Here is a 15,617-nt window from a genome sequence, read left to right as displayed (position 1 = left end):
AACGAGCTGGAAGAGCAAAATTATATGTATGTGAAGAAGGGTCAGAGCCTGATAAGATGCTTGAGGTACATTTGTTTACATCTTCTAATATGTCATTTAAATTGGATTGGATTCAGTCAGCCATGATTTGAACACGTGAAATCTAGTTCTATGGTAATGTTTCAGATCAGTTTCTCAGCTACATTTAGTTTGTTTCTCACATCATGCCTTGTCCTAAAATAATGGCATTGTTAAGATTCTTGGACCAAAGCCTGAGCTTCCTGATTCCAACCGTGATGACTCTGACACTGATTCGTCAAATAGAAAGATGGCCACATTATACAAGGTAAGATTTTGTCCCTTTACCTGACTAGATATTGACCTGAAATTATTACACTGTAACGGTCATTAAAATCCAACACTTAGGTGTCTGATGCCAGTGGAAACATGTCCATCACGTTGGTCGCGGCGGAGAACCCGTTCTCTCAGAGTGCGCTGGAGTCGACTGAATGTTTTATCTTGGACCATGGCTCCGATGGCAAGATCTTTGTCTGGAAAGGTCTGGAAAGTCCATTATTTTATTTAAGTTGTAGAATTGAACAGTTGTACACACCGTTTATGACGTTCTGTTGCTTTTAAAGCCATTAGGAAAGGCACCTTCCTGATTTATTAATGAATCAATTACAGGTAAAGAAGCCAGCCCAGAGGAGAGGAGTGCAGGGATGAAGGCTGCAGAACAGTTTATTCAGAAAATGGGGTATCCAAAACACACCCAAGTTCAGATCCTGCCCGAAAATGGGGAGACACCGCTTTTCAAACAGTTCTTCAAATCCTGGCATGATGTGGCCCAGACTGAAGGGATGGGAAAGGGATATGTGTCCAACAAGGTTGCTAAGATTAAGAAAGTACCGTTTGATGCATCTTCGCTCCATGTGTCAAGTGCTATGGCTGCTCAGCATAGGATGATGGACAACGGGGACGGAGAGAAAAAGGTGAAAATTTATAAAGTAAATAATTAATATCTAACTCAACAAACAGTTTGGGATGTCCCACAAGAACTCTCAGCATTAGACATCTATACACATCGACTATTTACTTAGGAATACAATACACCTAACCTATTCATGTGAATCATGTGGCACAAGCACAATGTATAGAATTAGGCTACAACAGCAGATGACCGGATCAGGTTCCACTGCAGTCAGACAAATACTGAAATCTGAGAACACAGGTTCTTTGAAACTGTGCAGTTGAGAATTGGAATAAAAACACATCCTTGTGAATATTAATTGAAATTCTTGATCTATATCTGCATGAATTTGTGAATTGCCACATCACTGGCTGATTACATATGTTCTTTAGAAGATGATCTTTACCAATGCAGTCTTTAATTCCATCTCGTTTTTATATGAAGATTTGGCGCATTGAAGGATCCAATAAGGTCGATGTTGATTCCTCGACTTATGGCCAGTTCTATGGAGGAGACAGTTACATCATCCTGTACAACTATCAGCACGGGGGACGTCGAGGACAGATTATTTACATCTGGTGAGAAACAAAGACACCATCCTCGTGGTGATAAATAGTGTATTTTGAATGGACAGCTTGGGTGTGGGTCAGACGCTTTGTCTGGTCAGGTTACAAGTAACGGTATCCAACAAGGTCGAATAACTGGATCACTTACACCATCATTTGTATTCGTTGTATGACTTCACTTGTTGCCAATAGGTTTTTTTTCTTTGGAAACACAGGCAGGGAGAGGATTCCAGCCAAGATGAGAAAGGAGCTTCCTCCATCTTGGCCACTCAGCTGGATGAGGAACTGGGTGGAGGAGCAGTGCAGGTGACTGATGATTGGTTGACCACAATGGATTTTTACCTACATCTAGAATTAGTTTCAATTTGGCTAGATTTCATAATGGCATAGTTTAATAATGGGTACATGTTTCCTTGTTCACAAAATAACACAGACGTGCATTCTGGGAAGCTTAATCTTTTACTATATAAAATATTTTAGCTATATAAAAATATGAGCAACTTCAAAAATTCAAGCAGTTCAATGACCACACATCTGCATTTTATCCAAGTTCTTAAAAAGCTTAAAGATAAATGGATTTAAATACACTTATATAGTCGTCATCTTACATTAGGTCCGTGTGATTCAAGGCAAGGAGCCGGTCCACCTCATGAGCCTTTTTGGATGCCAACCAATGGTGGTCTACAAAGGTGGGACTTCCAGAGAAGGTGGTCAGTCAAAAGCATCAACAATCCGCCTTTTTCAAGTTAGGGCCAATGCCGCTGGGAAAACACGAGCTGTTGAGGTAAGTCAATCAAATAGATTTGTATGTCCATTTTGTGCTAGCTGAAATTAGGTACATTTTATTGATTTATTTCATCCCAATAAAGGTCGATCCAGTGGCCTCTAACCTCAATTCCAATGATGTGTTCATTTTGCTGAGCCCATCAGACTCGGTGCTATGGGTTGGTCAAGGTGCCAGTGATGTTGAGAAGCAGGGAGCTAAGCAGCTCAGCGAGATTTTAGGAGTGCAGGTTTCTGAAGTGAAAGAAGGTGAAGAAGGAGGTACGGCAACCGAAAGGTCATCTATAACATTGATGATGTTCCAGTTAGAAAATGGCTATTTATTTTTATTCCTGCTGCTTATTTTTGAAGGTCACTTTTGGGAAGTTCTCGGAGGGAAAGCAGAATATCGCACATCCGAAAGGCTGAAAAGCAAAATGGACTCTCATCCTCCACGCCTGTTTGCTTGCTCTAACAAAACCGGACAGTTTCGCGTGAGAGACCGGTTAACCTTTATTTTTTTATGTGGTAAAAATATTCAGCAGTGTTTGCGTGCATCACTATATAACTCGCTGTCGATTAAATATAAAAGCTCTTCCCATCAGATCGAGGAAGTCCCAGGGGAGATGACTCAAGACGATCTGGCTCCTGATGATGTCATGATCCTGGACACTTGGGATGAGGTAAAAGTTTGAGCAGCACCAAGAATAAACCCAGGTTGTGTACAGCTATAACCAGTGTGGTGAAGCTTCTGTTTACTTCCAAGGTCTTTCTTTGGATTGGAAAAGAGGCCAATGAAGAAGAAAAAACAGAAGCTGTTGCATCAGGTAAGGGTTTTATTATTTATATTTTTATTTTTAAATAAACTGTAGTCATATAATGGACTTTCAAGTCTTCAGGTGCTTTCTCTCTCTTGTTTTCTGGTATTAGCCGTTCTTATCTCTCTATGGAGAATACATGCATAGAAATAAATTTTCTACATCAATTTCTTTGTTTTGTAAAAGTATCAAATTCCAGGAATCAGAAAGTCCATAAAATGATCTACAAACTATTTAGTTCATGGCTGGCTTAGTGAAAGAGCTGATGGAGCATTTATGATGTCACTGTATTACCCATGTATGTGATCACTATATAATCATACGCTCTACTCCGTCCATTTTCTCTTAAGCTGCCCGATACATCGAAACCCATCCTGCCATCAGAGACATGAGGACTCCTGTTGTGAAGATAACGCAGGGTTTCGAGCCTCCTACATTTACAGGGTGGTTCCTGGGATGGGATTACGATTACTGGAGCTTGGACACACTGGAACGGGCTATGGCTGCTATGAAGCACTGAAGCTATTCATTAAAGTCTACTTTAGATTAATCATTAAAAGAAATGTAAAAATCTACATGTACTATATCAAATAAACACCACAGTAACTTGGGGCACCCTTTTTACTATTTAAAGAACAGATTTTTTACAGTCAACACCAAAATCATTAATATTAATAAAACTAAACACAGGAAAATACTAACCAAACCCAAGCTTTGAGGAAGTCAAAACATTAATCATATTTAATATTGTGAGCTTTTATCAGTTCTGCTCTAAATCATTTTTAGAGGAATGAGCTGCAAAAATATATTTAAGTGATGACTTCTGGTCCATGCAAATTCCACATTTAAAATAAACTTTAAAAAAAACAGATACCTATAAAGACCAGTTACAACTTTTAAATAAAAAAAACATCAATTTCTTCGATACAAAAATGATTTGGAGAATCTTCTTATTCAGTACCAAAATACTCAGCTCCTCGCTCCTGTCCAAAGCATTGTCACATCCTTTTAGTCTTCAAAAATCCTTTAGACATAACTCCTCTACTGAGTTTCTTTTTCCATGTTGTTGTCATTGTGGACCTCCATCTCTGCCTCCTCCTCATCATCATCCACATCTTCATCCTCATTAATGTCCTGAAAGATGTCAGAGAGTAGATAGCTCTCGTTGTCATTTTCGGTATGCTTCGATTCGTCCAAGTCCTTTAAGGCCATTAGCTTGTTCTGGAGGTCTGGTAAAACCTTCTCGTACAGATAGTCAATGATATCTGGGGAAATTTCAATACATGAGAAGTGTAAGAGAACTTTACTATAGAGGATTGTGCTCTGTAGCTTTAGTTCACAGGATTTGTTTGGGGAAAAAGAAGGGAAAAACATGCAATTTCTTGAGCCCTTCTTACCATCTTGACTACACAAGACCAAAAAAAATCCCATTGTGCTGGGAAATAAAGTGCAGAACATCTAAAACAATCCAATCCTAGTGGCTTTTTAAATGATCTTACCTCCAAAACACTTTCTTTGCCATTCAGGCACATGGCACACTTTCATTTTGTGCCATTTTCGTTGCACGTATGCTGGAGGTACGTCCCTATTGAGAAAGTAAAGCAGCACTTTAGATTACACAACAGGAGAAAAACACTGTTTAGGACTTCATAAAAAAGCTCAGAATAAACTGGATTACAAGCAGTAATGAGGTACTTCCTAAATCCTTGTAGTTATCAGATATTTAGGAAGACACAGTGAGGTATAATGGTTTATATGAGCTCAGTGCTATATGAGGTCTCTATGAGCTTTACCCAATCAGAGCTGTCAGGTCCTCCCAGTTGACATGGGCAGCATCGTCTACGTCCATTTCATACATCCTGTGGAGTAGACAATGGACTTTTATAAACAGTGCAACAAACACACATTAGTATGAGCAGAAATAGCTAATCTCTGCATTATTCTCAGTACAGTGTTGTGCTCACACTGAGGAACTAGTTTCAAAACTGGTGGCTGTTACATTAATGTGGGTTATTGTGTAGTAATTTCTATACATTTGAAAACAGTGATGTATTTAAGAAAAAACATGGTTCTTTAAAATAAAACACACAGTAATTATGAAATGCATATAGTGAATATGGTGTATAATCTATATGTGAGTGTGATGTAGTTAGTGACTGATGTAGCAGTGGGCTAGTGTGATGGTGATGTAGCAGTGTATATCAGTCACTAACTACATCATCACCCTCACCCAGTGCTACATCAGTCACTAACTACTACATCACACTCACATATAGATTATACACTACCACTGCATCATCACCATCATTCACTGCTACATCAGTCACCGACTGCATCATCATCATCCACTGCCACATCAACACCCTCTGCTCCTACACTAGTGTGATGGTGATGTAGCAGTGGGCTAGTGTGATGGTGATATAGCAGTAGGTTAGTGTGATGGTGATATAGCAGTAGGTTAGTGTGATGGTGATGTAGCAGTAGGTTAGTGTGATGGTGATGTAGCAGTAGGTTAGTGTGATGGTGATATAGCAGTAGGTTAGTGTGATGGTGATGTAGCAGTAGGTTAGTGTGATGGTGATATAGCAGTAGGTTAGTGTGATGGTGATATAGCAGTAGGTTAGTGTGATGGTGATGTAGCAGTAGGTTAGTGTGATGGTGATGTAGCAGTAGGTTAGTGTGATGGTGATATAGCAGTAGGTTAGTGTGATGGTGATATAGCAGTAGGTTGGTGTGATGGTGATGTAGCAGTGGGCTAGTGTGATGGTGATGTAGCAGTAGGTTAGTGTGATGGTGATGTAGCAGTAGGTTAGTGTGATGGTGATGTAGCAGTGGGCTAGTGTGATGGTGATGTAGCAGTAGGTTAGTGTGATGGTGATGTAGCAGTGGGCTAGTGTGATGGTGATGTAGCAGTAGGTTAGTGTGATGGTGATGTAGCAGTAGGTTAGTGTGATGGTGATGTAGCAGTAGGTTAGTGTGATGGTGATGTAGCAGTGGGTTAGTGTGATGGTGATGTAGCAGTAGGTTAGTGTGATGGTGATGTAGCAGTGGGCTAGTGTGATGGTGATGTAGCAGTAGGTTGGTGTGATGGTGATGTAGCAGTAGGTTGGTGTGATGGTGATGTAGCAGTAGGTGACAATGATGGAGCAGTTAATGACTGAAGTAGCAGTGGATGATGGTGAAGTCACAGTCGGTGACTGAGTGGATGAGCAGTGGATGATTGTAATGTAGGAGTAGAGGGTGATGATGGAGCAGTCAGTGACTGATGTAGCAGTGGATGATTGTAATGTAGGAGCAGAGGGTGATGATGATGGAGCAGTCAGTGACTGATGTAGCAGTGGATGATTGTAATGTAGGAGCAGAGGGTGATGATGGAGCAGTCAGTGACTGATGTAGCAGTGGATGATTGTAATGTAGGAGCAGAGGGTGATGATGGAGCAGTCAGTGACTGATGTAGCAGTGGATGATTGTAATGTAGGAGCAGAGGGTGATGATGGAGCAGTCAGTGACTGATGTAGCAGTGGATGATTGTAATGTAGGAGCAGAGGGTGATGATGGAGCAGTCAGTGACTGATGTAGCAGTGGATGATTGTAATGTAGGAGCAGAGGGTGATGATGGAGCAGTCAGTGACTGATGTAGCAGTGGATGATTGTAATGTAGGAGCAGAGGGTGATGATGATGGAGCAGTCAGTGACTGATGTAGCAGTGGATGATTGTAATGTAGGAGCAGAGGGTGATGATGGAGCAGTCAGTGACTGATGTAGCAGTGGATGATTGTAATGTAGGAGCAGAGGGTGATGATGGAGCAGTCAGTGACTGATGTAGCAGTGGATGATTGTAATGTAGGAGCAGAGGGTGATGATGGAGCAGTCAGTGACTGATGTAGCAGTGGATGATTGTAATGTAGGAGTAGAGGGTGATGATGGAGCAGTCAGTGACTGATGTAGCAGTGGATGATTGTAATGTAGGAGCAGAGGGTGATGATGGAGCAGTCAGTGACTGATGTAGCAGTGGATGATTGTAATGTAGGAGCAGAGGGTGATGATGATGGAGCAGTCAGTGACTGATGTAGCAGTGGATGATTGTAATGTAGGAGCAGAGGGTGATGATGGAGCAGTCAGTGACTGATGTAGCAGTGGATGATTGTAATGTAGGAGCAGAGGGTGATGATGGAGCAGTCAGTGACTGATGTAGCAGTGGATGATTGTAATGTAGGAGCAGAGGGTGATGATGGAGCAGTCAGTGACTGATGTAGCAGTGGATGATTGTAATGTAGGAGTAGAGGGTGATGATGGAGCAGTCAGTGACTGATGTAGCAGTGGATGATTGTAATGTAGGAGCAGAGGGTGATGATGGAGCAGTCAGTGACTGATGTAGCAGTGGATGATTGTAATGTAGGAGTAGAGGGTGATGATGGAGCAGTCAGTGACTGATGTAGCAGTGGATGATTGTAATGTAGGAGTAGAGGGTGATGATGGAGCAGTCAGTGACTGATGTAACAGTGGATGATTGTAATGTAGGAGCAGAGGGTGATGATGGAGCAGTCAGTGACTGATGTAGCAGTGGATGATTGTAATGTAGGAGCAGAGGGTGATGATGGAGCAGTCAGTGACTGATGTAGCAGTGGATGATTGTAATGTAGGAGTAGAGGGTGATGATGGAGCAGTCAGTGACTGATGTAGCAGTGGATGATTGTAATGTAGGAGCAGAGGGTGATGATGGAGCAGTCAGTGACTGATGTAGCAGTGGATGATTGTAATGTAGGAGTAGAGGGTGATGATGGAGCAGTCAGTGACTGATGTAGCAGTGGATGATTGTAATGTAGGAGTAGAGGGTGATGATGGAGCAGTCAGTGACTGATGTAGCAGTGGATGATTGTAATGTAGGAGTAGAGGGTGATGATGGAGCAGTCAGTGACTGATGTAGCAGTGGATGATTGTAATGTAGGAGCAGAGGGTGATGTGACAGTAAATGATGGTGATGATGCAGTGGATGATTGTAATGTAGGAGTAGAGGGTGATAATGATGGAGCAGTCAGTGACTGATGTAGCAGTGGGTGATGACACCTATAGTCACATGAGATGCATCACAATATTCAAACTGCTGAGGTTTTACTAACAAAGCAACAATGAGGAGTTGAAACATTTTATTAACCATTAAAAATAAACCACCTCTTTTCCTGGTACTCAAAAATCTGCACATAGCATTTTGTTTTTCAAATAAATCTTGTGGCCCTTAACTTGCTGATTACTCTAATTACAAAACATTCTTCTTATTTTTAATTTTTAGAGATGCGAGTCAAAAGTAAGTCCACTTCTGCCTTTTCTTTATCTTTTTTTTTTTGCTGTTTAATAGTCATTTTGGTCTCTTCTCTCCCTGAGCTTTGCCTTTAAATGAAACTTTTGTCGGTTTTCTGATCAATTTGGTTCATACGCAACATTTACACACATTACTATAAGATTGATTAATGAGGCCCAAAGCGGAGTGATATAATCAGTAGGCTTCCAACGTACCCTTTTATGAGTTTAACTTGTACATCAAGAGATTTCTTCTCTGTGCACACGGCTCCGAAGGACATTTTCACCGCCAGAATTCCCATCCTAAAAAAAATAAATAATTTAAAAATTAAATAAAAAGACATAATAATTAGACAAAAATAATATTCCTACTCCAATATTTATAAAAACACTGAAAGTCAAAACATATTCCATTTTATTATAATATTGGGAAAAGGGGGCGGGGCTTCCAGGTGGTGTTCAAAACATCATGAACATTTCTTTAGGAGATATTTCTTTATAGAAATATCATTTTTGTGTTAAGTTTGTGGTTAAAAACAATCAAGTTTCTCACCATTTCTCCCTGCACTGAGACCACGAGCGAGTTTTCACCTTTGTGGCGATCCTCTGTAACGGGAGCCTTTTATACAACGTTTCCTTCATTACTCTTATGGACATGTTACTGTTAGCTGCACCCGGGATCTGGCTCACGATATGATCTCGTACAGCTCGCAAGAGTCTCTGCACCTCCTTCTTGGACCAGGGGCCTTCCTTATTAGCTGGAGAACAACAGAACAGGCACAGAATCAACAGTGCAATGGTGTACAAATGTCATATTATTGTATTATCGAGGGGTTTATTTCTATTTACCAATCTGTGTGTAACGTTTCTGGAGTGAGAAGGCACTTCGACCGGTCAACTCTGAAATCTTCTTCCAATTATTCCCATGTAAAGTGTGCAACTTGTTCAAAGCGTGAAGTTCTTCCTTTGAAAACCTTCACACACACACACAAAGAGAAAGAACGGCACATCTAAATACACCATTCAAGAAAATCAGAAGATGCACATTATTTGATGAATAAAATATTTTTCTTGTGCAGATTCTAATACACTTCACGAAACAGTTCTTACTCTCCCTGGTGGTTTTGCTCATCAAACATCCTTCTTCCTCGAGCATAGACATAATAGCAGGATCTGGGAATTCCTTCCGCTGCAATAAAACATTGGATTAAATTAGCCTTTTAAGGAACAGTGCTACAATCAGAACTATAATGGAGTGCAAAAGTTTACACACCCCTTGGCCAAAAATAAAGGCAGGCATGTTGTTTACATCTATGACGCATCTTTATATATTTATTTTAACCAGGTAATATTAGTAAAAATTTTCTCGGGGCTAATGTTACTGGGACATATATTCAGACAAACCACATTTAAATCAATAGGGTCCATGTTATGGAAACTAGTGCTGTGTCTCTGGTTATTCACACCCAACAGGTTTGCTATGACAGTTAGGATTTTAATAGATGTACCTCTGTACATCTGATGCATATGGTACACAAAATTTTTAACTTTTAAAAGAGTTTTGAAGGCGTCATCGGGTTGGTTGGATTCTACAGGATTTCCGGGAAGACTTGTGTCGCGTTTTTTAACTTTCCGTCTGGAAACAAAGCTGACGCTATTCTACTTCCCTCATGGAAGAAGGAAGCTGTCACAATTACAACTGAGTGCTTTATGAGCATCAGCTAAACACTGGATTTTCCAAAGGATGTGAAGTTTGCTGTAGACACTCATTAATTTGTAAACAGTAAAAACTGTTATGGATTCCAGACTTTCAGTAGTCAGGGTTTTAATTTCAAAAGTCTCTCATTTAGCCCTCTTCTTCTTCTTCTGGCTTTTCCCTTCAGGCGTCGCCACAGCGAATCATCTCTCTCCACCTATCCCTATCTCCTGCATCCTCAACACTTGCACCCACTAGATTCAGAGTTCCTATTCTCAGTCCTACACTCTTACCTTTCCTCTTCTGTCTCTGTCTACGCACTCTCCTCCCTCCTCTACTTCTTCGACCAACAGTAGCCCAATTTCCACCAGTGCCCTGTAGGTCAACGGCGCCAATGGTGGTCGCTGTTAACCCGGGCCTCGACTGATCCGGTATGAAATTCAGAGTACTGACGATTCGCAATGTTAAATTTGACAATGTTTTACGCCGGATGCCCTTCCTGACGGAACCCTCTCTATTTATCCAGGGCATGGGACCGGCACAGAAGTCACTGGACTGTGACCCCATGGCTAGATTCTCTCATTTAGCCCTCTAATCTACTAAAATCTCAGTTGTTTTGTGTGTCAACCTTTAGAATTTTGTAGATGAATAATTACTTTTGATTATGGGGGTGCAAACTTTTGCACACTCAAGATTCTTGCTTATTATTAACAATAATAATAATAATAATAATAATAACAATAATAATACAGCAGGAGTAGTGATATAAGTAAAAGATGGACAAGTACTAAGTACACACACACTCACCTATCCTTTCAAAGAATTTGTGCAGGCCTTTGAGCTTCTTTATATTCTCCTGTTCCTGCTTAAAGCGATGTGTGAAGAACAGTTTGGTTGGGCAGTCTATTGTGGTGAGAGCCATGAAGTCTCCGACGTTCTTCCTCAGCCTCTCGTTTTCTTGTGCAGTGAACCGTCCATGATTCAAAGGGATACCTAGAGACAAAGACCAAATAAAGCCCCCTTAATAAAATCTTCGTGTACGAACTACAAAAGCTGCACAAGTTTTTACATCAACCTTACCCTGTTCTTTGAATTCCTTGAATCTCGGCAAGTCGTATTTAATCATTTTGTTGATTCTCACCAGCTCCTTTGACTCGATATCGGGAATGAATTCTTTCAGCTCGTTCAAAAGTTTCGCATCGATCTCGGTCAACTCTTTCTTGTCATCTTGACTAGTCTGAGTCTCTTTTGTCGTGGACACGGACTGCACCTTCTTACGCTCTTTCTCTACGGATTTATTTTTCTTCTTCTTCTTCTTTTTCAATTCATTGCTTTGTCTCTCTGAGTCCACTGTTAAACCGACTTCCTCTGTCTTTATTCTTTTTTCTTCTATATTCTCATTTGACTCTTTCAGTTTCTTCTTCTTCTTCGGCGATGCTTCTTCAGTCGTTTCGTTGCTTTGCGTCTCTAACTCTCCAGCTTTGTTCGCTTCCTTTGTCTTTTCTCTCTTTTTCTTTTTTCTCTGAGGTTCTTCTGTACTTCTAGAGGTCTCTAAATCCTCATTGTGTGCTGTTGACGCTTCTTCTCTCGTTTCGTTGCTTTGCATCTCCAATTCTTCAGCTTCGTTCACTTCCTTTGTCTTTTCTCTCTTTTTCTTTTTTCTCTGAGGTTCTTCTGTACTTCTAGAGGTCTCTAAATCCTCATTGTGTGCTGTTGACGCTTCTTCTCTCGTTTCGTTGCTTTGCATCTCCAATTCTTCAGCTTCGTTCACTTCCTTTGTCTTTTCTCTCTTTTTCTTTTTTCTCTGTGGATCTTCTGTACTTCTAGCCAGCTCTAAATCCACGTTGTTGGTGTCTTCAGCATGACTTACATCCTCAGTCCTTAATTTCTTTTTCTTCTTCTTTTTCTCCGTGTCATCCTGGTGAACCTCAGCATGCTGCTCTGTGGAACGCTCGTTCTCGGCTTGTTGCTCCGACAAATGTTTCCTCTTATGCTTCTTTTTCTTAGGCTTTTCTAAAGAACTTTCCAAACTCACTGAAATGTCTTTTATGGGACTTTCATTGTGAGAAGTTGTTTGCAAGTGATCTTTTTGAAGATTTTCATAGACAGGAGGACAGACAGGAGCGGTTTCTAAAAAAACACCACTTTTCCGTTTCTTCTCTTCCTTGTTTTTGCCCATCTTCTTAAGTTGAACCGGACTCTTTATTCAGGTTTCAGCATGTTTGTGTCTCATCTATGAGAAAATAAAATGTAAGCAATATGATTCACACAATAAAACAGTTTAAATTCTCAAATCTGACTGGTGTTGAACATGTGGCTCTGCCTGTAATAATCATTTAAATCACTTGTTATAGTATGTTATTATTTCTGTAGTAATAACTTACACAGGGACTTAACATGGTTAATGCTTAATGAAGAAAACAAACAATTACTGATACTGTGAATTATTCTGTGAGGACATTTATGGAAGGAGTCACCAGTTCCAAAAGTTTCTTCTAACCTCAAAAGATAAAAAACAAAAACGGCTTCTGACGGAACGGCTGTTTACAGCTCCTAACATAATATTACCTTTGTGATGAATAAAGTATCTATCTATCTATCTATCTATCTATCTATCTATCTATCTATCTATCTATCTATCTATCTATCTATCTATCTATCCCGATAACAGGATGTAACAACTCAGGGATGCTACACAACATTAAAAGTATTATTAACATTAAAAGTACTTTAAATTATTATTTTTTTAAAGTACAGTTCAAAAAGAAATAAAAAAAATCGCAGTTTGTCAACTTTATACACGACAAAGCCGCTTCACCGATGATTACTTTCCTACAACAGTACTTCATATCATATTTTATGCAGTGTTTAAACTAAAATGCCAGTTTATTAGGTACACTCTTACAACATGGTATATTGCCAAAAGTTTTGGGACATCTGCCTTTACATGCACTTCTTCTTCTTTTGTCTTTTCCCTTTAGGGGTCGCCACGGCGAATCATCTCTCTCCACCTATCCCTATCTTCTGCATCCTCAACACTTACACCCAGTAGCTTCATATCCTCATTTATTACATCCATATACCTCCTCTTTGGCCTTCCTCTTTGCCTCTTGCCTGGCAGCTCCATGTCCAACATTCTCCTACCAATATACTCACTCTCCCTCCTCTGAACATGTCCAAACCATCTTAATCTGGCCTCCCTAACTCTGTCCACCAAATGTCCAACATGAGCTGTCCCTCTGATGTACTCGTTCCTAAACCTGTCCACCACTGTCCTGTACACCTTCCCTTTGATTCTCGCCGATATTTTTTTCTCACACAGAACTCCCGACCCAACTTTCTCCACCCATTCCAACCTGCCTGCACTCGCTTCTTTACCTCTTTCTGTCTGCCTTTACATGCACATAAACTTTGATTGCATCCCATTCTTGATCTGTAGGGTTTAATATGGAGTTGTCCCGCCATTTCCAGATATAACAACTTCAACTCTTCTGGGAAGGCTTTCCACAAGATTTAGAAGTGTGTTTATGGGAATTTTTGACCATTCCTCTAGAAGTGCATTTGTGAGGTCAGGCACTGATGATGGACGAGAAGGTCTGGCTCACAGTCTCCGCTCTAATTCATCCCAATGGTGTTCTATCAGGTTGAGGTCAGGACTCTGTGAAGTTCCTCCACACCAGACTCTGTCATCCATGTCTTCATGGACCTTGCTTTGTGCACTGGTGTACAGTCATGTTGGAACAGGAAGGGGTCATCCCCAAACTGTTCCCACAAAGTTGGGAGCATGAAATTGTCCAAAATGTCTTGGTATGCTGAAGCATTAAGAGTTCCTTTCACTGGAACTAAGGGGCCGAGCCCAACCCCTGAATACAATGATTTGGAGTGGTGTCCCAAAACTTCTGACAATATAATGTATATACTTATATCGCAGCTTTCACCGAATCTGTCCACGATTTTATTTCCATCATCAACTGGCTGTTATCTGACAGTAAAATCAGCCACATGTAACTTCATATCATTCTCTGTGTCTTGATCAAACTTTAACATTGATTTTAGCTCCTTAACTACGTATGCACATGAGCAGCTCAAAAGCACAACACGGCAAACACTAAATAGCATATGTCAACATTTCATGTGCAGACTCTCATAATATACACGATATAATTTACCTGCTTGTTAAAAAATAAACTTCTACGATGTTTTGATTCCTCTTCAACACGAGGGCGCGCCGCTTCTTATTCTACACCGGAAGTCACGATATCAGCGGTACACTAAACCGACAATACTGACATCTAGTGTTCATCCTGAGTACAGCAGCGTCTCAGTGTCAGGGATGCTGCAGGGCTTTATTATGGACAATGAATACAATATAACACAAAAATGATAAATAATTAAATGATTTACATTTTAATTGTGATGTTAATTTATTAACAAGAAAACAGATACAAAAAAATAGTATTTAACATCAAAACTATTTACAACATATTATTTTGATAACTATTCTGATTCTGATTCTGAGGATTTTATTCACCGATGCTATTGTTTTTTCATTAATCTATTAAGCTACACTATATTGCCGGAAGGTTTTGGGACACCACTCCAAATTACTGAATTCAGGTGTTGATTTTCAGCGGTTGGGCTTGGCCCCTTAGTTCCAGTGAAAGGAACTCTTAATGCTTCAGCATACCAAGACATTTTGGACAATTTCATGCTCCCAACTTTGTGGGAACAGTTTGGGGATGACCCCTTCCTGTTCCAACATGACTGTACACCAGTGCACAAAGCAAGGACCATGAAGACATGGATGAGTGAGTTTGGTGTGGAGGAACCTGTCTGGCTTGCACAGAGTCCTGACCTCAACCTGATAGAACACCTTTGGGATGAATTAGAGCGGAGACTGTGAGCCAGACCTTCTCATCCAACATCAGTGCCTGACCTCACAAATGCGCTTCTAGAGGAATGGTCAAAAATTCCCATAAACACACTCCTAAACCTCGTGGAAAGTCTTTCCTGAAGAGCTGAAGCTGTTATAGCTGCAAAGGGCAGGACAACTTCATATTACATTCATGCGCATGTAAAGGCAGACGTCACAGTTTTGACCTGGATCGCAGTCTCCGCTCTAATTCATCCCAAAGGTGTTCTATTGGGTTGAGGTCAGGACTCTGTGAAGTTCCTCCACACCAAACTCGCTCATCCATGTCTTTATGGACCTTGCTTTGTGCACTGGTGTGCAGTCATGTTGGACCAGGAAGGGGTCATCCCCAAACTGTTCCCACAAAGATGGGAGCATGAAATTGTCCAAAATATCTTGGTATGAAGCTGAAGCATTAAGAGTTCCTTTCACTGGAACTAAGGGAACAAGCCCAACCCCTGAAAATCAACATTTTCAGAATCAGCTCTTTAATTTCTTGCACTTTATTATCTTTATCAGACTTGATCAAACGTTTGTAACTGTCTGTGTTTCGCTGTTAAAAATCCTTTATCTCAAACTGATTAAACTTTAATATCGTAGGTGTATCCCTTTTAAT

The 15,617-nt window shown here is 40.4% G+C and overlaps 2 protein-coding genes across 2 annotated transcripts in view; one reads left to right on the top strand and one right to left on the bottom strand.

Annotated features, from left to right (window-relative positions):
• LOC131343231 (gelsolin-like) overlaps positions 1 to 3,615 on the top strand; it is a 4,865-nt gene extending 1,250 nt beyond the window's left edge. Inside the window, exons 5-16 of the mRNA XM_058374744.1 lie at positions 1 to 65; positions 236 to 325; positions 406 to 538; positions 667 to 971; positions 1,394 to 1,527; positions 1,731 to 1,821; positions 2,129 to 2,299; positions 2,385 to 2,559; positions 2,650 to 2,771; positions 2,883 to 2,960; positions 3,044 to 3,104; positions 3,446 to 3,615. The exon at positions 1 to 65 is cut by the window's left edge and continues 85 nt beyond it. Coding sequence (XP_058230727.1) covers positions 1 to 65; positions 236 to 325; positions 406 to 538; positions 667 to 971; positions 1,394 to 1,527; positions 1,731 to 1,821; positions 2,129 to 2,299; positions 2,385 to 2,559; positions 2,650 to 2,771; positions 2,883 to 2,960; positions 3,044 to 3,104; positions 3,446 to 3,615 — 1,595 coding nt within the window. The remainder of the gene's footprint in view (positions 66 to 235; positions 326 to 405; positions 539 to 666; positions 972 to 1,393; positions 1,528 to 1,730; positions 1,822 to 2,128; positions 2,300 to 2,384; positions 2,560 to 2,649; positions 2,772 to 2,882; positions 2,961 to 3,043; positions 3,105 to 3,445) is intronic.
• Positions 3,616 to 3,810: 195 nt separating this feature from the next.
• LOC131343233 (transcription termination factor 1-like) lies at positions 3,811 to 14,376 on the bottom strand. Its single transcript, XM_058374745.1, has 10 exons — positions 14,259 to 14,376; positions 11,170 to 12,322; positions 10,897 to 11,082; positions 9,504 to 9,582; positions 9,243 to 9,367; positions 8,947 to 9,151; positions 8,610 to 8,696; positions 4,889 to 4,954; positions 4,595 to 4,680; positions 3,811 to 4,360 (listed from the first exon to the last, which is right to left on the bottom strand). The coding sequence occupies exons 2-10, from the start codon at positions 12,266 to 12,268 to the stop codon at positions 4,137 to 4,139; spliced, it is 2,157 nt and encodes a 718-aa protein (XP_058230728.1). The 5' UTR covers positions 12,269 to 12,322; positions 14,259 to 14,376; the 3' UTR covers positions 3,811 to 4,136.
• Positions 14,377 to 15,617: the final 1,241 nt, after the last annotated feature.

This window comes from Hemibagrus wyckioides, linkage group LG22, assembly GCF_019097595.1.
Source record: "Hemibagrus wyckioides isolate EC202008001 linkage group LG22, SWU_Hwy_1.0, whole genome shotgun sequence".
Taxonomy (NCBI): Eukaryota; Metazoa; Chordata; class Actinopteri; order Siluriformes; family Bagridae; genus Hemibagrus; species Hemibagrus wyckioides.
The sequence above is the reverse complement of the archived record's forward strand: the minus strand, read 5'-3'. Positions and strand labels throughout refer to the sequence as shown.

Coding starts and splice junctions, on each gene's coding strand:
- LOC131343233 (XM_058374745.1), bottom strand. CDS start 12,268: ATGGGCAAAAACAAGGAAGAGAAGAAACGGAAAAGTGGTGTTTTTTTA. Junction 11,083..11,169: donor CAAGGAATTCAAAGAACAGG/GTAAGGTTGATG, acceptor CTTTGTCTCTAG/GTATCCCTTTGAATCATGGA. Junction 9,583..10,896: donor CAAATTCTTTGAAAGGATAG/GTGAGTGTGTGT, acceptor GTTTTATTGCAG/CGGAAGGAATTCCCAGATCC.